Source organism: Penicillium vulpinum, assembly GCF_028829585.1.
Source record: "Penicillium vulpinum strain IBT 29486 chromosome Unknown utg000004l_segment0_segment0, whole genome shotgun sequence".
NCBI classification, from domain to species: Eukaryota; Fungi; Ascomycota; class Eurotiomycetes; order Eurotiales; family Aspergillaceae; genus Penicillium; species Penicillium vulpinum.
In genome coordinates this window covers 7080294-7106182 of record NW_026643244.1, presented here as the reverse complement: position 1 = coordinate 7106182, position 25889 = coordinate 7080294, and the positions used below count along the sequence as shown (strand labels likewise).

The 25889-nt window shown below is 51.7% G+C and overlaps 10 protein-coding genes across 10 annotated transcripts; 7 read left to right on the top strand and 3 right to left on the bottom strand.

Moving 5' to 3' along the window:
- Positions 1–216: 216 nt before the first annotated feature.
- On the top strand, positions 217–6510 carry N7479_011205 (PT repeat family protein; the record flags this gene model as incomplete). The annotated part of the gene is made up of 1 exon (XM_057258896.1): positions 217–6510. One exon carries the CDS (start codon positions 217–219, stop codon positions 6508–6510), a length of 6294 nt encoding a protein of 2097 aa, XP_057106354.1.
- Positions 6511–7615: 1105 nt separating this feature from the next.
- On the top strand, positions 7616–10139 carry N7479_011204 (uncharacterized protein; the record flags this gene model as incomplete). Its single annotated transcript, XM_057258895.1, has 2 exons — positions 7616–7634; positions 8251–10139. The coding sequence occupies 2 exons, from the start codon at positions 7616–7618 to the stop codon at positions 10137–10139; spliced, it is 1908 nt and encodes a 635-aa protein (XP_057106353.1).
- A 255-nt stretch (positions 10140–10394) lies between these two features.
- Positions 10395–12460, bottom strand: N7479_011203 (nuclear export protein Noc3; the record flags this gene model as incomplete). The annotated part of the gene is made up of 2 exons (XM_057258894.1): positions 10395–10652; positions 10688–12460. The coding sequence occupies 2 exons, from the start codon at positions 12458–12460 to the stop codon at positions 10395–10397; spliced, it is 2031 nt and encodes a 676-aa protein (XP_057106352.1).
- Positions 12461–12730: 270 nt separating this feature from the next.
- N7479_011202 (ribosome biosynthesis protein NIP7) lies at positions 12731–13664 on the top strand (the record flags this gene model as incomplete). Its single annotated transcript, XM_057258893.1, has 8 exons — positions 12731–12748; positions 12804–12975; positions 13029–13069; positions 13127–13216; positions 13271–13320; positions 13372–13504; positions 13560–13586; positions 13641–13664. The coding sequence occupies 8 exons, from the start codon at positions 12731–12733 to the stop codon at positions 13662–13664; spliced, it is 555 nt and encodes a 184-aa protein (XP_057106351.1).
- A 541-nt stretch (positions 13665–14205) lies between these two features.
- On the top strand, positions 14206–15625 carry N7479_011201 (defective in cullin neddylation 1 family protein; the record flags this gene model as incomplete). The annotated part of the gene is made up of 5 exons (XM_057258892.1): positions 14206–14289; positions 14400–14443; positions 14796–14869; positions 14926–15100; positions 15193–15625. The coding sequence occupies 5 exons, from the start codon at positions 14206–14208 to the stop codon at positions 15623–15625; spliced, it is 810 nt and encodes a 269-aa protein (XP_057106350.1).
- A 511-nt stretch (positions 15626–16136) lies between these two features.
- Positions 16137–17069, bottom strand: N7479_011200 (Mpv17/PMP22 family protein; the record flags this gene model as incomplete). The annotated part of the gene is made up of 4 exons (XM_057258891.1): positions 16137–16226; positions 16282–16548; positions 16609–16884; positions 16947–17069. The coding sequence occupies 4 exons, from the start codon at positions 17067–17069 to the stop codon at positions 16176–16178; spliced, it is 717 nt and encodes a 238-aa protein (XP_057106349.1). The 3' UTR covers positions 16137–16175.
- A 1834-nt stretch (positions 17070–18903) lies between these two features.
- On the top strand, positions 18904–20349 carry N7479_011199 (uncharacterized protein; the record flags this gene model as incomplete). The annotated part of the gene is made up of 1 exon (XM_057258890.1): positions 18904–20349. The coding sequence occupies one exon, from the start codon at positions 18904–18906 to the stop codon at positions 20347–20349; it is 1446 nt and encodes a 481-aa protein (XP_057106348.1).
- Positions 20350–21096: 747 nt separating this feature from the next.
- On the top strand, positions 21097–22091 carry N7479_011198 (uncharacterized protein; the record flags this gene model as incomplete). The annotated part of the gene is made up of 2 exons (XM_057258889.1): positions 21097–21233; positions 21263–22091. The coding sequence occupies 2 exons, from the start codon at positions 21097–21099 to the stop codon at positions 22089–22091; spliced, it is 966 nt and encodes a 321-aa protein (XP_057106347.1).
- Positions 22092–22521: 430 nt separating this feature from the next.
- Positions 22522–22949, bottom strand: N7479_011197 (uncharacterized protein; the record flags this gene model as incomplete). The annotated part of the gene is made up of 3 exons (XM_057258888.1): positions 22522–22695; positions 22764–22809; positions 22897–22949. The coding sequence occupies 3 exons, from the start codon at positions 22947–22949 to the stop codon at positions 22522–22524; spliced, it is 273 nt and encodes a 90-aa protein (XP_057106346.1).
- A 1-nt stretch (position 22950) lies between these two features.
- On the top strand, positions 22951–25703 carry cdc48 (AAA family ATPase CDC48; the record flags this gene model as incomplete). The annotated part of the gene is made up of 6 exons (XM_057258887.1): positions 22951–23000; positions 23053–23080; positions 23137–23192; positions 23251–23500; positions 23566–25057; positions 25117–25703. 6 exons carry the CDS (start codon positions 22951–22953, stop codon positions 25701–25703), a joined length of 2463 nt encoding a protein of 820 aa, XP_057106345.1.
- Positions 25704–25889: the final 186 nt, after the last annotated feature.

The following is a 25889-nucleotide window of genomic DNA, read 5'->3' as shown; positions in this document are numbered from 1 at the left end:
CGAGCTGTGCCGTGGGTTTTTTTTGTACTTGGGCTGAGATTTTTTTTCTGACTTTTCCCCCTCCTCCATACTCTCACAATAATCGCTGCTCTGTGAGCTTGTTTCTGTACACGATAATCTAGCGTTAAATCTTTGCTGGTCAAATTGTGAAAATATTCCTAATACCCATCCCCGATCAGCTTTTTACGACATTACGAATTTGAAACGAAATAAACCATGGCTACCGTGCAAGAGCCCCTTATCCCGGAAAGCCATGTGCTTCCTACAGATGCACCAGTTGAGCCCATTTCATCGATAGATGGAACCTCCACTGCCGACACAACTGAGGCAGAAATGAGCGAATCCACCGCCACCCTGGTTGAGTCCGACACAGCACAGCAATCTAAAGATTCAACCCAAACCGGAGTCCCATTGACCGCAGCGGAAAAGAAGAAAGCCAAGAAGGCAAAGAGGAAGCAGCAAAAGAGACAGGAGAGTATTAGCTCCATTGCTGCCGCCGCCGAACAGACTCCCGAAACCCAAACTGCAGAACCTGCAGTAGAGGAACCGGCATCAATCGAAGCTCCCAAGGAGTCCGAACCCGCTGCTGAGCCAGTGGTTGAGGAAAAAACCACAATTGAATCAACGGAAGAATCAAAGCCTGCTGAGAAGGCCGTCGATGCTACCGAGGCGCCAGTGCTCGAAGAAAAGCCTGCCGCTGAAGCTACTGAGCCAACCTTTGCCGAAGTAGTGGCCGAGGAGAAGCCTGCAGCTGAATCAACCACAGAACCCGAGGCTGCTGAGAAGTCCGCCGAGCCCGTCACAGAAGAATCGAAGACTGCTGAGGCCGTTTCGGAAACTGTCGCAGAGCCTGCTGTAGAGGAATCCAAGACCGTGGAAGAGGTTGCTAAGCCTACCACCGAAGAGGCGAAGCCCGCCGAGGCAGTTCCCGAAGTCGCCGCAGAGCCAATTGTCGAAGAGACTCCCGCCGTGGAAGAATCTCAGATCGAGGAGGCTGTTCCTGAAATCGCCAAGGAGACGCCTGCTGTTGAGGAATCGAAGCCTACCACAGAAACCGCCACAGAAGAAAAGGCCGCCGAGGCCGTCCCCGAGACTGTCGAGGAGACTCCCGCCGAGAAGGTTGCTGAGCCAACCTTTGCCGAAGTAGTGGCTGAGGAGAAGCCTGTAACGGAATCAACCGCAGAACCCGAGGCTGAGAAGTCCGCCGAGCCCGTAACGGAAGAATCGAAGACCGTCGAGGCCGTTCCCGAAACTGTCGAGCCTGTTGTCGAGGAATCCAAGGCCGTGGAAGAGGCTGCCAAGCCTGTTACCGAAGAGGAGAAGCCTGCCGCCGAACCAACCACAGAACCCGAGGCTGCTGAGAAGGTCGCCGAGCCCGTCGCAGAGGAATCAAAGACCATTGAGGCTGTTCCAGAAACTGTCGCAGAGCCTGTTGTGGAAGAATCCAAGACCGTGGAAGAGGTTGCCAAGCCTACCACCGAAGAGTCGAAGCCCGCCGAGGCCGTTCCTGAAGTCGCCGCAGAGCCAATTGTCGAGGAGACTCCCGCCGCGGAAGAAACTAAGACCGCGGACAAGGTTGCTGAGCCTATCACCGAAGAGAAGCCCACCACTGAATCCACGGAAGAGTCGGAGCCCGCCAAGTCTTTCGCCGAAGCCGTCGCTGAGCCAGCTGTTGAAGAGACTTCCGCTACGGAAGAAACTAAGACCGCCGAAAAGGCTGCTGAGCCTATCGCAGAGGAGAAGCCCGTCGAGGAAAATGCTTCCGAAGCCGTCCCCGAAACTGCCGCCGAGCCTGTTGTCGAGCAGCCCACTGAAGCTGCCGTAGAGGAATCCAAGACTGTGGAGGATATCGCTGAGCCCGCTAAGGAAGAGTCAAAGCCCACCGAGGCCGTTCCTGAAGCTGTTGTGGAAGAAAAGACCACGGAGGTCGTTCCTGAAACCACCGAAGCCGCTGTGAAGGAGACTCCTGCCGCTGAAACTGCCGTCGAAGAATCGAAGACTGTGGAAGCTGTTCCTGAAATCGCCCAGGAAGCGCCCGCCGTCGAAGAATCCAAGGCTGTGGAGGATATTGCTGAGCCCGCCAAGGAAGAGTCAAAGACTGTCGAGGCTGTCCCGGAAGCTACTGTGGAAGAAAAGACCACGGAGGTCGTTCCTGAAACCACCGAAGCTGCCGTAGAAGAACCTAAGGCTGTGGAGGATGCCGTTGAGCCCGCTAAGGAAGATTCAAAGACCACCGAGGCCGTTCCTGAAACTACCGAAGACGCCGTGAAGGAGACTCCCGCTGCTGAAACCGCTGTGGAAGAACTGAAGACCGTGGAAGCTGTTCCTGAAGTCGCCCAGGAAGCGCCCGCCGTCGAAGAATCCAAGGTTGCTGAGGAGGTCGCTGAGCCTACCGCCACCGAAGCCGCCACAGAAGAAAAGACCACCGAGGCTATCCCCGAAACTGTCGCAGAGCCTATCGCCGAAGAGACCCCCGTCGTGGCGGAATCCAAGGCAGAGGACGCTGTTCCTGAAATCGCTAAGGAGACGCCTGCTGCTGAGGAACCCAAGGCTGAGGTTGCTGAGCCAGTCGCCGAGGAGAAGCCTGCCACTGAGGAAAAGGATGTCAAGTCCTTTGCCGAAGCCGTTGCTGAACCGGTTGTCGAGGAGACTCCCGCCGCGGAAGAATCTAAGACAGAGGAGGCTGTTCCTGAAATCGCCAAGGAGACGCCTGCCGTTGAAGAATCTAAGCCCGTCGAAGCCGTTTCTGGAACTGTCGCAGAGCCTGCTGTCGAAGAGACTCCCGTTATGGAAGAATCTAAGACCGAGGAAGCTGTTCCTGAAATCTCCAAGGAGACGCCTGCTGTTGAGGAATCGAAGCCTGCCGCAGAAGAACAGGCCGCCGAGGCCGTTCCCGAGACTGTCGAGGAGACTCCCGCCACAGAAGCTGTTGTGGAAGAATCAAAGCCTGCCGAAGCCGTTTCCGAAACCGTTGCGGAGCCTATTGTTGAAGAGACTCCCGCCGTCGAAGAACCCAAGGCTGAGGAGGTTGCTGCACCCGCCACTGAGGAGAAGCCCGCTACTGAGGAAAAGGACACCAAGTCCTTTGCCGAAGCTGTCGCCGAACCAGTTGCCGAGGAGACCTCCGCTGCTGAAGCTGCTGTGGAAGAATCAAAGCCTGTTAAGGCTACTCCTGAAATCGCCCAGGAGACACCCGCAGTGGAGGAATCCAAGGTTGAGGAGGTTGCTGCGCCTGCTACTGAAGAAAAGGCTGTCGAGGCTGTTGCTGAAGCCCCAGTGGTCGAAGAATCTAAAGCCGAGGAAGTTGCTGCATCCACCACTGAAGAGAAGCCTGCTACTGAGGAAAAGGACGTCAAGTCCTTTGCCGAAGCTGTCGCTGAGCCGGTTGTGGAGGAAACCCCTGCTGCTGAAGCTGCCGTGGAGGAATCAAAGCCCGTCGAGGCTGCTCCTGAAATCGTCCAGGAGGCACCCGCAGTGGAGGAATCCAAGGCTGAGGAGGTTGCTGCGCCTGCCGCTGAAGAAAAGGCCGTCGAGGCTGCTTCTGAAACCCCTGCAGTCGAGGAACCCAAGACTGAGGAGGTTGCTGCGCCTGCCACTGAAGAAAAGGCCGTCGAGGCTGTTTCTGAAACTCCTGCAGCCGAAGAAGCCAAGGCTGAGGAGGTTGCTCAGCCTGACACTGAGGAAAAGGAGGTCAAGTCCTTTGCCGAAGCCGTCGCCGAGCCAGTTGTCCAGGAGACCCCTGCCGCTGAAGCTGCCGTGGAAGAACCCAAGACTGTCGAGGCTTCCCCTGAAACCATTAAGGAGACACCCGCAGTCGAGGAACCCAAGACTGAGGAGGTTGCTGAGCCTGCTACTGAGGAAAAGGACGTCAAATCCTTTGCCGAAGCCGTTGCTGAACCAGCTGTCGAGGAGACTCCCGCCGCTGAATCTGCTGTGGAAGAATCTAAGACTGTCGAGGCTGTTCCTGAACCAGTCCAGGATACCCCAGCTACCGAAGCAGCCGTGGAAGAGTCCAAGCCTGCTGAGGAGCCAGTGACTGAGAAGGCAGTCCAGGAACCGGCTGTGGAGGCAACTGTCGAGGTTTCCGAGCCCAAGGAGGAAGTCGTCTCTGAGCCCACTAAGGAAGTGACCGAGGAAGCTCACGTTGAGCAGCCTGTTACTGAGGAATTGACTGCCGAGCCAGTTAAGGAGACTGAGGTTGCCGAGCCTGTCAATGAGACTGAAGCTGCTAAGGATTCTGCTGTCGAGGAGCCTACTGATGTTGCTGCTGCGGTGACCACCACCGCTGAGCCGGCTACCGAAGCGACTGAAGAGCCTGCCGCAGTTGTCGCCGCAGAGGCTGCTACTGAGAAGGCCCAGGAGCCCACTAAGGCCGAGTCTGTCCAGGACACCACCGAAAAGGCCACGGCTGTTGAACCAGTTGTGGAGGAGCCTGTGGCTGAAATTGCTAAGGACTTGACTCCAGAGGAGTCTCCCGCTGTCACCGAGGCTGCTGCCGCTGCTGCTATCCCCGAAGAATCTCCCGCTGTTCCTGAGACCACTGAAGCTGCTGCTATTGAGATTGCCGCTATTCCTGCGGCTGCTGCCGTTGCTGCGATCACTGAGAAGTCTCCTACCGTCCCAGAGGCTGCCGCTGCTATCGTTGAGGAAAACGCCGCTTCTACTGAGTCTGTGCAAGAATCAGCTGAGGAGGTTATCCCCGCTGAAATTGCCAAGGACGTCGTCGTTGAGCAGCCGGAGGCTACCAAGACCGAGGAAGTCACCGAGCAGGCTATCCAAGAGCCCGTCGCCGACAAGGCCACGGAGGAGCCCGTCGCTGAGACCTCCGCCCCAGAGCCGGTAGTCGAGGATACTCCTGCTGTTGCAGAGACTCCTGTTGAAGAGCCTGCTAAGGAACTTGCTGTCGAGGAGCCTGTCAAGGTTTCCACTGAGACTCCTGCCGCTGTTGATATTATTGCGGACGAGAAGGTCGAGGAGAAGCAACCCGAGGTTGAAGCTGTTGCCGAGCCAGTCGTCCCTGAACAGACTGATACTTCTGTCGCTGTTGAAGAGCCTGTTTCTCAAGATACTAAGCCTTCTGCCGCCGAAGCAAAGGCCGTGGACGAGCCAGTCACTGTGGCAGAGACTGCTGAAGTTGCTGCCACCCCTGAGCCCGTGGTTGAGGCTGAGACTAAGGCTGAGGCTTCCATTGCCGAGCCCGCTGTTGCTGAAACTCCTGCTGCCGAAGAGAAGCCCATCGATGAGCCAGTTGCTGTTCTGGGAACTGCGGCTGAGCCCACTGCCGAGCCTGTCCCCGAACAGACTCCCGCTGTGGCTCCCGTTGTTGAAGAGCCTGCCACTGAGGCACCAGCTACCGAGAAGGCCGAGGAAGTGAATGAGCCCGTCATTGTCGAGCCCACCACCCAGGCTACTGAGGTTGTTGAGGCACCAGTTGTGGAGGAGGAGGAGGAGGAGGTTACTGCAGAGCCTGTTGAAGCTGCTGTCCCCGTGGAGAAAACTCCCGAGGCAGCCCCAGAGGAGGAATCTACCACCAAGGACCTCGAGCCCGAGACAACCGTGGTGAAGGAGAACGCCGTGGAAGAGCCTGCACAGGAGGAGGAGGATACCAAGGCCAAGGACCTCGTCCCAGAACAGTCTACTCCTGTCGTGGAGACAGTTGCAACTGAGGAACCCTCCAAGGTTGAAGCCGTGGAGACCGAAGTTGTGGCTGAGACATCCGATGCGAAGGAGCCGATCCAGCCCTCCACTACTGATGTTGAAAGCCCAGCACCAACTGAACCCGAGACTCAGCAGGAAGAGGCCGCTGTTTCTGCCTCCGAAGAAGTTGCTACCAAGGATACTGGCATCGGCGCTGAAATTCTTGGTGTTGGTGCTGCCGCTGCCGCCATTGCCGGTGCAGGCGTGGCCGCTCTTGCTCACAAGGACCACAAGGAGTCCGAGACTGCCCCAGAAGCCTCGAAAGATCAGAAGGACATCCAAGCTACTGATGCCGATAAAGAACCCGTTACTAAGGCTGAGACCCAGCCCCAGGTTTCGGCAGCAGATGCACAGCCTGCCGACGGTAAGCCAACACCGTTTTACCTTTCATCCCAGCCGTCTGCCATCTCGTTCGAAACTGATCCCATTCTTGCAGCCCTCGCTGGAGACCGCGAAGCCCTCCTTAGCAAGCTCAACCAACCCTCTACCGACCAACTGTCCACTGCTACTCAGCAACCGTCTGCCGCAACAGTCGAGACTACGACCGAGCCCCAGCCTGCCGCCGAGGCCAGCAAGGGAACCGCCGAATCCGCTGCCAAGTCGACTGATGCCAAGCCCGCTGCCGACGAAACTCTTGCACCCAAGAATAACGATGAGGATGATGCTCGCCCAGCGAGCCAGAACCGGTCAGTGACTGCTGTTTCTCTAAATGGTGCACCTGACAGCTGGCTCAAAGCAATCCTGCGCACTGTCTTTGTGAACTTTTTTGGGGCCATTTTTGCACCCTTCCGTCGTGGAAAGGCCTCAAATTAGACTAAATCCTGTGTTTTTGTTTTCTTGTGCTTTTCTCTAGCCAGTTCTCCTTATTTCCTTTTATCGAAGAAATCGTCGTCATGACGCAGAGTCTACTCATTCAAACTAATTAACTGACTGCTCGATCAGCAATTTGTTCTGGATGGCGATTTTTGCGGTGCCTATTTTTGCAATTTTCTGGCGTTCCTACTTCACAGACAAATAAGTGGTCGTTGTCGACATCGGCATCATCGGCCACAGGGGGCGGTCGGGGGTCACGTGCCACCCAAAGCCCCAACTCGAGCCCAACTGAACTATACCGTGGCACTACGAATAGTGCGTGGCACCACGAAGTATAAAACTTGAATCTCCCCCAACCCCTATATTCCCCTGTATTATGTCCTGTTTCCTATTTACGAATTCCATTTGCGCTTTGCTTTGAATATTTCTATGGTTCATGATTTCCTTTTGTTGTCTCACTTGTTATCTTGGTGTTGGCATGGCCGGCCGCCCTCAATGGGTCTGCCTGACTTGCTATGTATCCAGTATACTTAATGACATGATCTTAATGAATAACTTATATACTTTTCACTTGCTTTGAGCTTGTTTGCCTGTAGTATTTTGAATTCTTTGAATATCTTGAAGGTTCTATGCCAAAATTGCTTTAGTTCTTTGACTGATGCACACTTTGCTATGCCTTGGTGTCTGTGTAACGCCGGTTGAAAGTTGGTATATAATCCATCTTCTGGCTTGCTTTTTTTGGAAGAACTTCCCTCTTTTCATTGCTTTGCTGGTGTGATGGGCGTCTGCCATCCAATGTGTATAAGAGAGCCTGCATGAATGAACAGACTTGACTCATCAGAGAGATGTAACCATAGAGCCATGGGTCGTTCCTTCGGTATTGGATGATGAACAATAGTATTGAACTAGGCAATGAATCGTGCTTTCCTTTCGAACCTGAGAATGGCTGTCGCCCCCGGGCCCCGGGGCACGTGCTGGGGCTGCTCGACCCCGATCTCTTCGTCTTGTTATTGCCACACGCGTCCCTCATCCTCTTCTTCTTTTCTCTCCAAATCATCATTAGTAACATCATTTTCATCATTTTCTTTGACAATCATCAGAAGAAATGGCGAGAGATAGTCAAGGTAAGTCACTTTTCTTGGGTTGTGAATCATTCACCACCTTTCACCTCATGGAGTGTCTCTTTCGATGGACTTGGGCCTCGTTTCGTTCGAGTTCATCCAAGGAGCGAGGCCTTTTTTTGCCAGAACCGCCTGTCTTCCTGTAAGATGGGGACATTCTGTCTGCAGAGCTGTATCTCCTTGCGGGATTGGACCAGCCTGTCTGCAGGATAGCGGTTTTTCCTGAGATTGACCTTGGCTTCTGGGAATCCGGTCCCTTGCCATACAGTTGAGTATGATTCTTTTGAATCAAGTCTCTTCCTTTGGCATTGGAATTGGTTATTCAGAGTCAGGTCTCTTTCTTAACATTGGGATCGGTTCCTTGGAATCAGACCTGTTTGACTCTGTGCGAGCCAAATCCCTTTGTATGGTCACCCTTTCTATAGAAGCAGGTCCTGTGGGCAAAGGAACTATCCATTTGCCAACAGAATATGCCTCGAAAGAAAGAATAAAGAGCGATATACTCAAAAACATGAGAGATATTTATCACTTTGGCCTTGCATGGCTAATTGATAGCTGTCACTTTCAGTTCGCTTCAAAGAAATAAGGGCAGGGTTACTGACGCTTGATATACTTACAGATACCGATTCGGAAGGTCCCCGCGGCCGTACTGGCCGTCCTGAGACACCATCATCTTCTGCGAATTCGTCTCTCTCACGCCGTCCCACTCCTCGCGTACACTTTGAAGAGCCCGACATGTGCAACCCACTAGCATCTCCTCGTTCTGACGTGACTGTCACTGCGGTCCCGGTGCCTGTGCCTTCCAAATCGACCAATCCGAGGGTTGGTGTGCCTTCAAGTCTCGCAGAGGGTTCACAGTTCGTGTTGCCGCCTCCTTCACATGACAGACGTAACGCTTTCGCTCAACGCAAAGCAAAACTCGCGGCTCAGGCTGCTGCTTCCTCCCAAGCTTCTTCTTCTTCTCAACCTCCCCCTCGCCCCTCTTCATCTCACCCTTCTCGCTCTGTCACCCGTGCTTCTTCCATCCCTCCTGTTCCCCCTTTTCCTGTTTCCATCCTGAAAAATCGACCGGGCAACATCTCCATTGCTCAAGTTAAACCTCGTTCTTCTTCTGCTCCCCCATCTCCACCAAAGATGGATGACAGCTCCAATGTTCCGGGGGGCAACAACAAGCCACTCCCTGTGTCTCCCTCCAGTAAATTCGAGCCGCACACACCCAGCCCTCGTACACCCAGCTTCAAAAAGGATGGCATGCACCGTCCTAGCTTTAGTCCCATGGAGCGTGTTTCTGGTGCTAGTCCTTCTGGTGTCAGCCCGACCACCTCTCATCGGTCTAGTTTGACTATCAAAGACCTTCCTGAGGCAGTCCGATCTCTCCAGTCACGTTATGAGACAGACCAAAAGCGACTCAGCAAGAAGCTCGACGATATGAACAAGCTCGAACAGAAGCTTGAGGGCTTTATTACCTTGACACACGACTACGTTAAGGACCTAACGGATGCGCTATTCAAGGACATGACTGAATTGTCCGACGAATTTTCCCAGGCAAAGCTCGACGCAAAGGAAGCCAAGGAACAGGTCCGCAACCTCAAGGAGGAAATTCACGAAATGCGGACTGAGATCAACGGACTCACCTCGTCGCTGAATGACCTGGGTGCCAAGGTCGACATGTGCCTGTCTGGAATCTGGGACAACACCGCAGAGCCATTCGTGGCCTACCAACGTCGAAAGAATAAAGAGATCGACGAAGACATCCAAGACATCGGTGATCAAACCAACGAACAGAAAGCGCAAATCACCTTCATGAGACAGATGATAATTCGCACTCAAATTGCGCTCCGAGTCTTGCAACAACAACATGGTCTCACAGTCGCTGATGATGTGGAAAGAATTCTTCCTCCAACCCCTTTGCCCGCTTTGCCTGTCCTCGACCCCATTTCACACACCGGTACATTGAGGACCCTTCCTCTCCCCTCCCCTGGGTCTGAAGCAATCGCGACATCTTCAGCTACCGCTACCTCGACAGCAACGCCTGCCCCAACGCCTGCTCTCCCGACATCTTCAACTACCTCGACAGCAAAGCCTGCCCCAAAGCTCGCTGCTGCAACATCAGCTCCTCAGACAGCAAAGGCGACTCCACCAGCATCGGCCACCGGCTCATCGACTGTCACTCCTCCGGGCTCTTCTACCGTCAAGCAGAGTTCAATTCCCCGTCGGACCAAGAAGAACGGTTCGAAGAAGTCCGCCAGCTCTACGAGCCCAACTCAGCGGCCTGCACCTACTCCTTCGAGCGAGGCCCCAGTCTCTGCTCCCCCTGTGCCAACACTCCCCCCTGGCATCCGTGTGCCGGGTGGTCCCGGCAATATTCCCTTCGGGGACATTCACCCACTCTTCCGCCCTCAGTTCCGTGAGGCAAACGCTCAAGGGATCCCAGCGATCCCAGCGATCCGCGCCCCGGCCACTGAGGAGGCCACCAAGGTTGAGACTGGCAAAGAGCCTCGCAAGTAGGCGAGCAAGCCAGTGCTCACCACAAAGCTACTGTCACAACGAAAATTAAAAAAAATTAAAAACAAAAAACCTCACAAAAAAAAGTACACCCAAAAACAAAAAAAAAAAAAAAAGAGTCAGATTTGGAGGACTTGGTCAGGTGTGTTAGATTTTGTTGTGTAGATTAGCATGTCAATTGAATATGTTTGAGTACAATTTCTCAAGAAAAGTAGACATCGTAGCTGAATATGCATGTAAAATTATTCAAAACAGTATTTACTTAGAGGAAACCATCATCTTTTCAATCTCCACTGCCGCCTCTCGCACCTGTGGACAGTAATGCAAACGTAACAATTCACCCTCCCACACCGTACCCGCAAAGACATTGGTAGCTTCAACATCAGCAGCATAAGCATTGAACACACCATCGCCCTTGCGCTCCTCGGTGTGCCACAGCGAAGCGATACGACGCCCATGATATTTCGAGACCTGGTTCATGAGTGCAAGCGTTGCAAGAGCAGACTTCTCGGGCAACTGGAGCGAAGTCGTCATGAGACGCTTGGAGAAACTGGCAAGTCTGCTTGGAGGCGGGGTGCCGTGTGCGCGGGATAAAGAGTCGGCTGCAAGCAGCGGAGGAGGAGGACCATCGGGGTCTGGAAGTTGACCTTGTTCTTGGAGCGGGTCTGGGAAAGCTGGTCGCCTTGTTCGGAGGAATTGGGGTCGGGGAGGCGGAGGGCTGTGTCGGGGTTGAATTCGACATCTGGGTTCATAGAGAGGGAGTAGAGGGATCGGTAGAGGTGCTTGATGAAGAAGTTCAGGTCGAGGTGGAGACCTGCGGCTGCTTTGCTGGCTTCTTGGCCTTCTAGCAAGGCAAAGGCGGTAACGGTGCAGAGCAGCGTCCTTCGGCGAGCGTCCCGGGCTGCGCTTTCGGCAATTGTGACATGGTCCTCGTCTTCGTCGTCTTCCTCATTGACGACCTCTTGGTCGCCTTCCACACCCATTTCCTCGCGCTCTGCGTGGTTAATAAGGTCTTTCAAAGCCTCGAGCAAATCACCGAAGAAGTCCTGGTTAATAAGGTGGGCATATTTCGCCAGACCCTCAAGCACAGGACCCATCAGTGCGGGAATGCGGAGCTTGAGAATACGGAAATAGAGACCGAACACAAGCTTTAGTGTTTCGGCCTGGTTCTTGTCTCTTTGTTCGTGCGATACCACTGCCTCTGCTTGTGACATATCCTTTTCGACTTCCTTCCGCTCCTTCTGAATCTTGCGCTCTCGCTTCGTGCGGAATTCGCGCTTTTGCTTTGGCTTCTTTCCATGGGAGGGCTCTTCTTCTTCCCGATCCACTCGATCTCGAGATGCCTTCAAGTGGAACTCACCAAGCAAACGAAGGTGGAGGAATGTGTCCAAGACACTGGGGTGGATGTGGAAGTCTCTGGCCTTCAACATCTTTGCGAGAAGACGAACAGCTTCGAGGGAAACAGTTCCATCGTCATCTTTGGCGAAAATCTGCTCCATAGTTTCGCGGCACTTGACATAGTCGGCATCAAGATTTCTCCGTGCAAGACGGTTCACCAAGATCTTCAAAAGCTCGCTACGGAAGTTGAAGTGTGGTACGGCCAAGAGCATAGTGCAAGCCATGGAAATCGCGAAGCTCCTCAGTCCAGCATCTGTGGGGGCATCCCCCTTGGCTGGCTTGACGAGCATAGCAAGCTTCTGAACATAGGCTCGATATCCTGACACAAGGGACTGTTCGAAATCTCGGAGCTTGCGCACATCTTTTGATACCCTACCGGACTGGTCTTCTTCGCTCAATGGACGAATGCGGTATCCAGGGATGACATCCTTGTAGATGGCTGCCTGTGAGGCCAAAGCCAGTTTTTTAACTGTGACATGTGTGTTTTTCTTCGACACCATCTCAGCCATTGTCTTGAACAGAGAGATGTTCTCCTCGGGATCCTCGTTGATCAAAGTTGCGATTTTCGCTAGGTCTTCCTTTGCCTGCAGGATTTGTGCTTTCACCGGAATCTTGGGTGCTTCTTCCTCCGATTCTTCTCCGTCCTCCTCGTCCCCAGAGCCATCCTCCTCATCATCATCGGTACCTAGGAAGCTGTCGGTCTCTTCGCCCTGATCTTCAGGCCGAACTTCAGCCTGGACAAAGCCTTCAGAAGTCTTGATTGGCAATCTTGCGTTCTCGCCGGCTTTCTTGGTGTTTTTGCGTGGGCGACGTTCGTAGTCTTGCTCAACATCCCACTCTTGGTCGGCTTTAGAGCGGGACGAGGAGTCCTCAACATCCGCTGGAGGACTCAATCGTCTCCGCTTCACTTCTGGACCACGCGCCATTTTGTAATTAGAGAATTGGGGGACTGACGGTGAAATCTGCGGAGAATAGTAAAAAAGATCTTTAGAGTGAAAAGGCGGTCCCGAAAATTCTAGGCGGAAAGTCAAAACTTGCTCTGATTGGCTTTTCATGTCCATTCCATCGCTATAAATTTCAGGTCCACTTCTGGGCGGTAAGATATTGCCCGACTTTAGTTTTTTCTCACTTCCCGACAATACAAGCTCGCTACTACTCAACTTTTTTGCCATATCTTCAGCTTTATATCCGACAATATGAGATCTCTCACAGAAGTGCGTACCTATTCCATAATCATTGGCTGCTTTGACTAACTCATGCCTCGTATAGGAAGAGACACGGACGCTCTTCACGAAGCTAGCTTCCTATACCGGCCGCAGTCTCAATGCTCTTATTACCCCGGCTGAAGATGGTACCCAGAATGTTTTCCGCTTGCAAGGGTCCCGGGTTTACTATGTGAACAAGGAAATTGCCAACCTGAGCGTTTCATTTCCTCGCGATGGTACGCTTTGCTTCAGCTTTGACGTGGTGTATAAAGCTAACCAAAAAAAAAAGTTTTGCTCAGCGTTGGAACCCAAATTGGGAAATTCACTAAAGTGATTAGCTCTGATGGTATTCTGTTATTCTGATCGATGATGCTAATATTCTGGCAGACTGGCAAGTTCCGCATCAACCTGACAGCTCTGGATCTCCTGGCGCAACACGCCCGGTACAAGGTCTGGATCAAAGCAAACGGAGTTATGGTAAGCTTGTTCCAATTTCCGATATGATGTACTGTCCTTGCTTACAATTTTTAGCCTCTGCTCTATGGCGGTTCGGTTTTGAAAGCCCATGTGGCTAGATTCAGGTTGGTTATTCTTCCAATGACTATACATTCACTATATTAACCCCCAGAAAGCGAGGACTGCCCCGAGAATGCAGGCGTTGTGATATATGACTCGAACGACGTACCCCTAGGATTCGGAGTCACAGCAAGATCATCCGCGCAGATCGCAAAATTGGACCCTACCAGTATCGCGGTCCACCGTCAGGTATGCGAAGCTTAGGTCTGGGCTCTTAATTACATTGGCTAATACAAACTAATAGGCGGACTCGGGAGAGTACCTTAGAGAGGTGAGTTAGCTATATTCAAATTCTCCAGGACCAAATTGCTAACATTCATATTAGGAGGATACCTTGTTCACAACCTAAGCAAAATCGACATGACACCGAATCTTACATTTTTGCAACTCGCAAAAGGCGTTTGGGAGTTTTACCTGATCTATTTGATCTTACAAAAGTTGACTGTACTTTTTAGCATCGAATCCTGTGCTCATTGCTTCTATGTAATGAATTGATGGCAAATGTTGACCAACAACTTCTCTGTAATGATTACTACATGAAAAACACATTTTGAATACACACAAATCAATATCCAATGTAATGAAAATCAATAGTCATGCCAAGTCTATCCATACATGTATAGCCCATGTTGTTGATATAGGGTGGACTTTTTCGGAGACTTGATGAGTCAGCAGGATGCCATCCCGATCCATTCAACCTTGGAAACGCGCGGGATATAACTCACTACAGACCTCATAGCCCTGGTGTTTCTTTTATCTACCAAGCCAAAGAGAAATTCTCTCACACCAGCACTACAAAACAGGCGCTTCCATTCATTCACTCAGCGCGTTTCTATCACTTATTGTGTTTCTCCCCCGCGTAGTGGGCACAGATATTGCCCACCCCCACCATGCCACCCTACACAACCACCCAGAAACATCAAATCGCTGAGTTTATCAGCTGCACACGGACAAAGGAGTCTGTTGCTACTAAAGTAAGTAACTTCCATGCTTTCCCGCATGTTCTCCCTTCTGCAGTCCGTTTGAGTATCTTGAGACGCTTCCTCCGGGTCACGTGTATCAGAAGACTAACTTTCTACTATAGTTTCTTAAAGCATGTGGTTGGAGTTTACCTCCAGCACTTGACGCGTAAGTGCTTGTCATCACACTTGCATCGAACTTTTGTCGTTCTTTGTTTTCTATTGGATTTGTCTTCAACCTCTGGATGCCTTTGGATTAAGTCCAAGATGCCAGCAGATAGATAGAGCATCAAAGCTCCAACATTTGCTCTTCTCTTTTCGGGGCTTGCTTAAGTCTCACTCAGAGAAATTATTGATCTCTCATCACACCGTTCATTCCAAATGCCTCGAGTGAAGAAGACGAAGAAGATGTGCTTGCCATTCCCCATCCCCATGATAACACACCTGACCATCTTACACTGGCGAAATCATACATGGTCCCCGCTTGAAACACCCCGAAGCTAATATTGTCATTGACATAGTTTCTTCGCCGCTGCGTCTGGCACCGCTGCACTCATGACCTCAGAACTTACAAAGACCTTCGAACGCTACCGAGGTACTTACCCACCTGTGACTAGTTTATTTATACTTGAAATACTCACATCTCCTCAGATGACCCAATCGAAAGCCCAGATACCATCGGTATCACGCGAGCAATAGATTTTCTCGGTGATTTGAATGTCGAGCTCGACGAAGTAACCTGCCTAGGCATCGCCGAGCTACTCCAGTCACCATCGATGGGCGAGTTCACCCGCCAGGGATGGACGGACGGATGGCTGAAAGCTCGGTAAGTGCGAATTTCAACACGAAAGAACCCCCACCTTAAATCCAGACTCAAAACACTGTCAATGTCCCACCCATCAAATCTAACAATCTAAGCTGCGATAATATGCCAAAAATGCAAGCGTACGCTAAGCTCCTCCGGGAGAGAATCCCTCGAGAACCAGAGACCTTCCGACGAATCTACAGATACACATTCCCTCTCTCACGAATGCAAGGACAGCGCAACCTTCAATTCGAAATCGCCGCTGAGCAGTGGCGTCTCTTCTTCACGACTGATCATGGCGGTGTGGCGTGGAACACTGAAACGACGCCGTGGCTGGATTGGTGGATTGAGTTCCTTGAAGAGCGCGGGAAGAAACCTGTTAATAAAGACCTGTGGGAACAGGTTGAGGTGTTTATGCGCAAGAGTCTGGAGGATGAGGAGATGGGCTGGTGGAGTCCTGAGGGAGCTTGGCCCGGTGCCCTGGATGACTTTGTTGCTTGGGTGCAGGCTAAGAGGGGGAAGGGGTCGGAGATGGAGGTTGAATAGGGGTTCTCCCTGGTCTATTCATGGATGCTAGAGATGAGGGATTTATTTCGTCTCGTTTCCGGATGGGTTGGGACATTTATCTTACCCGCTTGTATCATCCACTAACATCCCTCCTGTGTTTCGAATCTACTATAGTTACGAGGGAATTAACGATGGCCTCATGTGCCCGTTTTATGTTAAGGGCAGTCGCATTTCTTCTAGTTCATCTATTTCGACATACATATGTTTATAGAAGTATAGATTGGCAGGAGAAGCAATGACGCAACCAACTCAAACGGAGACAAAAATATAATACCGATCTTCAAGGGGTGGAATTGAAATAAAACAGAGATATAAAGCCATTCGTCATGAGATTGAGTGATAACATCAGGGGGAAGATATCTGCGGCATATCAAGATGCATGGTGTGTACATGGATTTAGATCAACACCGGAGAATATGTAATAAACAAAAGAAAAGACAAATCGATGACTGCAAACAAGGCATAACCGACACACATAGGTCTCTGACGCGTCCAAATATGTTTGCAGTCAATTGCGGACTCAGCCCATTTAAGGGAAGTCGCGCTTCTCGTAGCCGGGGTCGCGACGCTGGTCATAACGCTGTCGAGTCGTTAGAAATCAAGTCGCAATTGTCGCAATTCCGATTAAATCATACCTTCCGGAGAGCTTCCAGACGCTTCTTCTTGGTGTGGGTGTTGACATAGGTTCCAATGAAAAATCCAACAATGTTGAAGAAGGGCACCCAGGTGTGCTCAGGGAGGAACTTCTGAGCGAAGGCCAAGCACAGGGGCGAGGTGACCCAGCTGACCTTCATGACGGGCATGAAGCCAGCCTTGACGGTAGCGCGAACCTGGTGGATAGTGCGCGCACCGGCAATAATAGCCATGGAGGTCAGATAGACAACGTTCTGGATGGGGGAGACCTGGGAAATGAGGATATATTAGCAATGTTACGCGTGGTCAGGTGATCGGACGACACGTACAATCAGATTGCTAGCGAGGATCTGAAGAATCTTGGCCTTGAGGCTTGTGCGGCCGGCGAAGATCCTCTGCAGGATGCCAATGAGGACGTGGCCAAGGGGCGCGCTGATGAACATTCCGTACAGCGACATCTTGGGAATGCGCGAGCTGAAGTAGTGGCCGTGCTTGCCGACATCGTGGGCGATCCACGAAGCCAACAGTTCCTGCAAACCGGAGAGCACACCGGAGGTGAGCATCTTCGTGCGCAACGGGTTCTTCTGGAGCTGGAGCAGGTAGGCCTAGCGATCCATTTCCCGGATCAGTTGTCGGTTCGATAGTATTGAAGGGGGGCGCCGCATACCTGGAGATATCCAGCCGCTGTATTTCCACCAGTCAATCGCTCACCGACGCGGTGGACGAGGTCTTCGGACTTGCCGCCGCCCGTGACGGTGCGGACGGTCTCCTCTTGGAACTTGACGGACATTGTGGTGATCGGAGGGGTTTGGGATGACGAGGGGACGAGGGGACGACAGAATTTAGGAGGGTTTAGGAGGGCTCTTCAGGTTAGAGACGCTCCTAAAACAAGTTAATAATTGAATGAGATTACTATGTAATGGATGATAAGGTGCCAAGTGGAGAAATGGGAAGACGATGGGGGGTGAGACCCGGGGGGGGAACTTGTTTGTTTATGTTGGCCCGAGGGTGGCTGGGCTGGGATAGGGAGGACAGCCGAGGTTCTCAATATATAACTTACACAAAATGTATCTCCCAAATCCGTTGAATTGTTGATGAATAAAACCAGTCGGAAGATTACATCCAGAAGAAATGGAGACGGCTATACGAACAATCGGCAGATGGATCCCCGGCGAGATCCATTGGCGGAGCACGTCGGAAACCCCCGACGGCTTTTGATTGAATCTGGGGGGGGTTTGACGACTTTTCCAATTTCCCAACACCCCCTATCATTAATAGTATCTACAAATGTAGGTATAATGCTATAAGAAGTATATACTTTTTTAGATAGATCCCAATAACCTTGGAAGTTTTACAGTTTGATATTTTTGGTTGCCCAGGGCTTTCATGGTCACGGGGTTGACAGTCTCACTGCCTCTTTGTAGACGAATTGTCGCTTTCCAAAGAGCTTCGTTTTAGGCTTGATTTGGGGTTGTTAGTCAACAGTAAATAGATCGTTTGTAGTGTACATACATATCCTGCCCCTGTATGGAGTACAGCATGTACATACATTAGGTGGTACATTAATCCTTCTATACCTGCACATCATATTTGCGTGGGATTTGCCATCAACTATATTTGGACTTCTTCCTCTTCAATTGTATTAATCTAGTAGCCTGACAATCCAACCTCTAGCTTATTAGCCCGCTTTCTTTCCAAGAAATAGGCACTGGAGGCAAAGTAATACAAGAGAATCACCGTAAATATGTCCACATAGTTGTTAATGCGCGCATTTTAGCAACATAATCCCTTACAGGTTGAGCAGTCATGAGGCGAGCACTTGCTCAAATGTGTCATTCAAGCTTGTTATAGCTTGCGTCCTGTCCCAACGTCCGGCATTGCGCCATATTAGCCAAATTTATAGATAGGACAACGAGCAGCAACCAGGCAATATCAACCGGAGCGAATAGATGCACAGGACTGGTGATTCCAACATCAGAGTATCAAGGGCCGCAAAGATAAAAGCCTCTGATAATCACAACTGCACTCTGTACCATGTAGATAGTAGGCCCGACGAGGTCGATGAGCTCCATGGGAAGCTCCATATTACCGTGTAAGAGCTGGGATGACCTGGAGGGTATACCAGTGGGCTCCATGGAAGCTTCACATAGCCGTATAAGAGCTCAGGTCGTCGGGGACAACGATGTCCTCGTAAATGATCAGCCAACCGGCGAACGCAGACGACTCAGCGACGATGTCATCCATAGACGGTGCAGCTTCAGGGTCTCCTGGAGCATCTTATTCTTCCCGTCACTCCCTCTTTTCTGATCACCCTTCCTCATTCCATCTCTTCATTGTTTCAATCTGATTTCATACATCTGTGTATTTCTCTGCCCCACGGGCGAAGTCAAACCACCTCTCCTGCGTGTAGGCTGTCTGGCAGCACACCCACGAGACATTATCTGTTCACACTCAATCATAACGACGTGTTTCCCCGGCGCTCAGTTGCCGGCCGAAGTATCAAGACTCTTTCCCGCGTGTAGGCCTTCAGGCAATACACCGGCACATTACCTTTCACCTCTTCTTTCATCTTCGCAATAGTCTAATCTCTGTCGGGGACGTGACACCCCGACGTGACATCCGCCATGCCTTCGCGCCACTCCGACATGGAGGCGCCGAAGCCTTCCGGTTTCCAGGCCGAGTCGCAGCCTGAAGAGACGACAGAAGGCATCCCCGAGGAGTCTGGTGTCAGTTCAATTCTCGTGCCACCACACCCCACCGAGAGTGATCAGTCTGCTGCAATTCGTGTAAACCCTGATGACGCATTTGCCAATATCATTCGAGAGTACTTTCCATCGCCCCAGGGCACAAGTTCCGAATTTGCCAGTCGCCAAGCCAGCCTTGATTTTATGCGGCATCTTTTTGAATTCGCCGGTCGCCACGATGACCTTAATTCCATTCCGCAGATTCGTGAACTGGCCAGTCGCCAACGCGACTTTGAAATTGCTCTTATCACTCTTCGCCAGGCTAGAAACAGTCAGCAAAATTTCGAACATGATAATTCTCAGCATCGGCGTGGATCGGCTTTGCTCCAAGGTTGCCTGTTGCAGACTGACGAGATCGAAGGCCACACCCTCCCCCATCCAGCTCCACAAGAGCAAACCCGTGCAGCCAGCTCTGTTTCCTCACATGAGAGTAACGGCCCATACTGCAGAACCAACCCCGATAACAAAAATGAACCTCTGGACAACGGCAATTCTGGTGATGATGATGACCCGTCGAGCGACCGGAATTCCCAGTTACAACGCGGCAGACCCCTTCGACGACCCACCGACAATTCTGATGGTTACCCATCTCGGGACCCAGGTTCTCAAGTACAACGTGGCAGATCCCTTCGACGACATGGAAGCCCCGTCAGCGATGCGTTCCATGCGTCTCAGGGCAGCAATCACTCATCAAGGGACCGTTCTCAAATACGACGCGGGAGAGGACTCCTCCGAGCTTCCAGCATTGTAACTGATCCGTGGGCTGATCTTTGGGGTCCTGTCAAACTACCGAGTGAGCCGGGTTCCCCAGAACGACGTGGCAGGACACATCTACGAGCTCCTAGCATTGCCACCAATCCATGGGCTGAGGTTCCGGGTAACAACCACCCACCAAGGGACCCTTCTCAATTGCAATGGGGCAGAGCATTTCTGCGAGCTTCAAGTGCTGTCAGCAATCCGTGGGCTGGGTCTTGGGGTCCCACCAGCCTACCAATTTACCCGAGTTCTCGAGTACCACGCGGGGGAAACCCTGTCAGCGATCCGTGGGCTGAGCTTCGGGAAAGCATCAACCAAATGGGCGACCCAAATGCCCACAGACCACGGGGGGCAAGCCCTGTCACGTCTTCTGCGGCATCCGGCCGCGAAAACTCGGGGGACAGAATCCCCAATTTCATTTCTGCCCTCCGAGCACCTTTTACCAACTCTTCGGAGTCTGAGATGAGTTTCGGGGGCAGTGACGAGGGGGAGGAGGGGAACCAGATGGTGAAACGGTGGAGCAAGGAGGTTCAGCCGGCACGTCAACACTCCCCTGGACCACGAGGCTGAATACGCCGGGGCTCCTCCACCCCGGGTACAACAGCTAATGACTGGTCTCGGGGAGCGGGGCTGCCCGCTGAGGGTATATATACTTTTTTTTTTTCACATTGCTATATTCACAGGGGGAGGGGAGGGGAGGGGAGATGAAGCCGGGGTCAGAAAGAGGTGGATGTGAGGTGAGGCCGCAGTCAGGTGGAGGTGAGCGGGGGATGAGCCGCATGTGAGAGTATGAGGAGGATGAAGTGTGGAACTAGTATTTCACATGTGAGAGTCAAGGATTTTCCAAAAATGAAGAATTTCCAAGCATGATTCCGAGTAGAACTAAAAATGAAAATCTTAGAGATGTAAACTATGTACACCGTAAGTAATATTAAATTGGGTATTCTGTAAACCCACATGTATGGAACTAAGCACATAAATTGGACCTCGGGAGATCAAAGAGATACATACATGCATGTACTCCGTATGTATGTATCATTTACGATGGTACATAGTAGTTTGCCTATGTATTGATACAGAATACCATTAAATTAGGAGAGATAATTATGAGAAAAAAGATATCCTGTATATGTATGTATACAAATTAAGTGAAGTGTACATCGGTTATCAGCCCGGGAGGTGAGGCGATGACTAAAATACTGGGGGATAACCCACGGAGATTAGATTGAACTTCCTTAAGTTCCGAGCCTCGGTTCCGGTCGTGACATTTAATCCAACATCATTTTATTTCATTATTTCTCATGTTCATCACACATAATGTCCGACTCTGAACATCCTCCAGGCGAGTCGACTGACGTCCAGGCGGGAAAAGCACCCGCCGGGAACTTATGCGCAAAGCGACAATTGTTGGCCGCCTTGACAACAACCGATGTGACAATCCGCCGGCTGAATCTGTAAGGCATCTTCGACCCCGATATGCTAGGCCAGAAGCTCGGCATGCGACGCAGATCAAGAATATCGCTGACGGCTCTAGACTACTCTCCGAGGCGAACGGACAAGAGCGAGTATTAGCAACTGTCAACTATGTCGCCTCAATGCTCCACCACCTCACTGCATCAGCGCCCTGGATAGCATTGCAAACAAGGCTGGGTATCCTTGCGCGATTGAAGGGCCGCATACCCACCAAGAACGTCACTCCCGCGTCATCAAAATCGAAATTCATGGCTCTTTCCACCCTCGCATCGGAGACGAGATACAACTTGCGCCTGTTTGGGCTCCTCCCTTTGTGGATCTGGGGAGTGGAAACCCTCAAATCACCGCCTGCCGACCCCATAATCCATGCCCTGACCGTTCTGCAGGTTATCTCGAATGTGACATACCAGCTTCTGGAGAACGTGGGCTACCTTGCTTCTAAGGGGGTTGTCTCGAAGCGCTTCGTGGACAAATACGGAGGTCTTGCCAAATGGGATCTCTGGAGTACTCGTGGATGGTTTGGGCACATCGTCTTACAGTTCTTCGTGCTCTGGCGCCAGAGTGTGCTGCGCAGACAGCGCTTAGCTGCACAAAGAGCGGCAGCCGGCACAGCCGAGACCAAAGAAACCAAGGCTGAAGACAGTGAGGTGCTGCGTTTAGAGATCCGGGCTTGGCGAAAGAGCTTGGTGAATAACACCTTTTGGGCACCCTTGTGCCTGCACTGGTCTGTCGAGAAAGGCATCGGTATTCCCAGTAGCCTGACAGGGCTTATCAGCTTCTGTGCTGGGGCTTGGAGTCTCCATGACTGTTGGGCTGGAACCGCAACAGTTAAAGCATAAATCTTAGATTGCTAGTGGAGATCCTCGGCCTTTTCTCGTCTTCTTTTTATATTTGTATAAATCTACTCTTACTCGCACATATACCTGATGTTGGCAGCGAACATGTTTGTCATTAGCTTTGCATTTTTAGGTCTACGCCGGCTTGTTTTTGGAATATAGACTTATGTTGACACATTCGATCCGATGGCTATACCTGCTGGAGTTTCTTTCAATCTTCATTTGTCGCTACAACTAAAGATATTCGCCTTTTAAGTGTATAACCTTCCTGTCAAATAAGTCCCCATCTGAGGTCTCGGGAGATTTGACGTTGTCCGGCATTGCTTATGTGGTGACAAGTATGGGCTTTTGCTTGCTGATTTCCTTGTCTTAGTCCAGTCACGCAGATCCTTCAATTTTGAGGGAAATGCACCATGGACTTTCTTTTTGTCCTTTAGATTTGCTGTAATTGTAATGTAACCATTCCAGAGTTTTGATTGATCCTCCAAGGTTGGTAATCATATTTACTGTAGCAACTATCAGTTGTTGCCCCAGGCATCAAGGCCCTCAATCGACTGAGTTCCATGCGCTTCGTTGTGGCGGACAGCGCGATGACATAAGCACAGGGCTTAAGTCATCATCATCAGTCCAGCAGAGGTACCTGGGAAGCTCAACATCATCATTCCTGTTACCTACCTCTATCTCCACTTTGCCGTAATCGGATTCGCTCTCTGATTCTGATCTATCGGTTCATTTTCATTTTCAGTACTCATTTTTCGTTCTCTTTTAAATCCGCATCTCGCTCCGCCTGTTACTGGGCACTGGACACCTTTGTTCACTCAAGCTTGCTTCCATCAACGTCACAACCTCATTTACGGCCATCATGTCTTCCGAGCCGGATCACACGCACGACAAGAAGAGGGTCCAACTGAAGTACGTTTAATCTGAACACTTTTGGTTATCGAGTATGCTAACTGGACTCCAGGGACGGCTCTGGCGCCGAGAAGAAGGAGGTAAGCATATGCTATCGGACAGCTTACAAAAGTCTCGGAATTGACGAAAAATGCAGGAGCTCGATACTTCCACCGCTATCTTGAAGAAGAAGAAGAAGCCCAACTCCCTGATGTGAGTAGCTTATGAGAGATATCCCGTTGGGAGCAAGGAGCTAACAGTTTTCATGCAGTGTGACCGATGCCGTTAACGATGATAACTCGGTGATTGCTCTGTCGAACAACACCATGGAGACTCTCCAGCTCTTCCGTGGCGATACAGTTCTCGTGAAGGGCAAGAAGCGCAAGGACACTGTGCTGATCGTCCTCGCTGATGACGATCTCGATGATGGAAGCGCCCGCATCAACCGTGTTGTGCGTCACAACCTTCGTGTCAAGCACGGCGACATGATCACTGTGCACCCTTGCCCAGATATCAAATATGTAAGTTGGGCATTTACACGTCATTTCACCATGATCTGTTGACTAATTCTATCTTCGTCATCTAGGCCAAGCGCATCGCTGTCCTTCCCATCGCTGATACCATTGAGGGCCTGACCGGCTCTCTCTTCGATGTCTACCTTGCTCCTTACTTCCGCGAGGCCTACCGACCAGTTCGACAGGGTGACCTGTTCACAGTACGAGGTGGTATGAGACAAATCGAATTTAAGGTTGTGGAGGTCGACCCTCCCGAATATGGCATTGTTGCCCAGGACACAATTATTCACTGCGAGGGTGAGCCCATTCAACGAGAGGATGAGGAGGGCAACCTCAACGAGGTTGGCTACGATGATATTGGTGGATGCCGCAAGCAGATGGCTCAGATCCGTGAATTAGTCGAGTTGCCTCTCCGCCATCCTCAGCTGTTCAAGTCCATTGGTATTAAGCCGCCTCGTGGTATCCTCATGTACGGTCCTCCCGGTACCGGTAAGACCCTGATGGCTCGTGCTGTTGCCAACGAGACTGGTGCTTTCTTCTTCCTGATCAACGGTCCCGAGATTATGTCGAAGATGGCTGGTGAATCTGAGTCGAATCTGCGCAAGGCCTTCGAGGAGGCCGAGAAGAACTCCCCCGCTATTATCTTCATTGATGAGATCGACTCCATTGCCCCTAAGCGTGACAAGACCAACGGTGAGGTCGAGCGCCGTGTCGTTTCCCAGCTGCTCACCCTCATGGACGGTATGAAGGCCCGTTCCAATGTTGTGGTAATGGCTGCTACCAACCGTCCCAACTCCATTGATCCTGCTCTTCGTCGTTTCGGCCGTTTCGATCGTGAGGTCGACATCGGTATTCCTGACCCAACCGGTCGTCTTGAGATCATGCAGATCCACACCAAGAACATGAAGCTTGGTGAGGATGTCGATCTGGAGACCATTGCCGCCGAGACCCACGGTTACGTCGGCTCTGATCTTGCTTCCCTCTGCTCCGAGGCTGCTATGCAGCAGATTCGTGAGAAGATGGATCTCATCGACCTCGATGAGGACACTATCGATGCCGAGGTTCTTGAGGCCCTCGGTGTCACCATGGAGAACTTCCGGTTCGCCCTGGGTGTCTCCAACCCCTCCGCCCTTCGCGAGGTTGCTGTGGTCGAAGTTCCCAATGTTCGCTGGGACGACATTGGTGGTCTCGAGGAGGTTAAGCGCGAGCTTGTCGAGAGTGTCCAATACCCCGTGGACCACCCCGAGATGTTCCAGAAGTTCGGCCTCTCTCCTTCTCGCGGTGTGCTGTTCTACGGTCCTCCTGGTACTGGTAAGACCATGTTGGCCAAGGCTGTTGCCAACGAGTGCGCTGCCAACTTCATCTCTGTCAAGGGCCCTGAGCTTCTAAGCATGTGGTTCGGTGAGTCGGAGAGCAACATCCGTGATATTTTCGACAAGGCCCGTGCTGCTGCTCCTTGTGTTGTCTTCCTTGACGAACTGGACTCTATCGCTAAGTCTCGTGGTGGCTCCGTGGGTGATGCCGGTGGTGCTTCCGATCGTGTTGTCAACCAACTTCTTACTGGTAAGTTTCCGCTGTTATATTCTCTTCTTTGCTCCGAATATTTACTAATGCCCTAACAGAGATGGACGGTATGACTTCCAAGAAGAATGTATTCGTCATTGGTGCTACCAACCGTCCCGAGCAGCTCGATAACGCTCTGGTCCGTCCTGGTCGTCTTGACACCCTGGTCTACGTTCCCCTGCCTGACCAGGAGTCTCGCGAGGGCATCCTCAAGGCCCAGCTTCGCAAGACTCCTGTCGCCAGTGACGTCGACATTGCTTTCATTGCCAGCAAGACCCACGGCTTCTCCGGTGCCGATCTCGGCTTCGTGACACAGCGTGCTGTCAAGCTCGCCATTAAGCAGGCCATCTCCCTCGATATCGACCGTCAAAAGGAGCGCGAGGCCGCCGGCGAGGACATCAAGATGGACGATGAGGATGAGGAAGCTGAGGATCCCGTGCCCGAGCTCACTCGCGCTCACTTTGAGGAGGCTATGAAGTCTGCTCGCCGCTCCGTCAGCGACGTCGAGATCCGCAAGTACGAGGCCTTTGCCCAGAGCCTGAAGAACACTGGAGGCGGCAGCTTCTTCCGCTTCCCATCTGCTGGGGAAATCCCGGAGAATGATACCTTCGGCGAAGCCGGCAATGACGACAGCCTCTACGATTAAATGCTTCTTTTGCTTCGAGGTGATATGACTTGTTTTTCCTTAGTTCAGCAATGCCCGGGTTTCTGCGCTCGGGTTCGCTTATGAATAGATCGTTTTGCGTGCCCAGGTGGGAGGAGATGCGGGCCTGACTGCTGGGGGCTTCTTTTCGATTCTTTTCTTCCTGTTTTTGCCCACATACAATGTGCC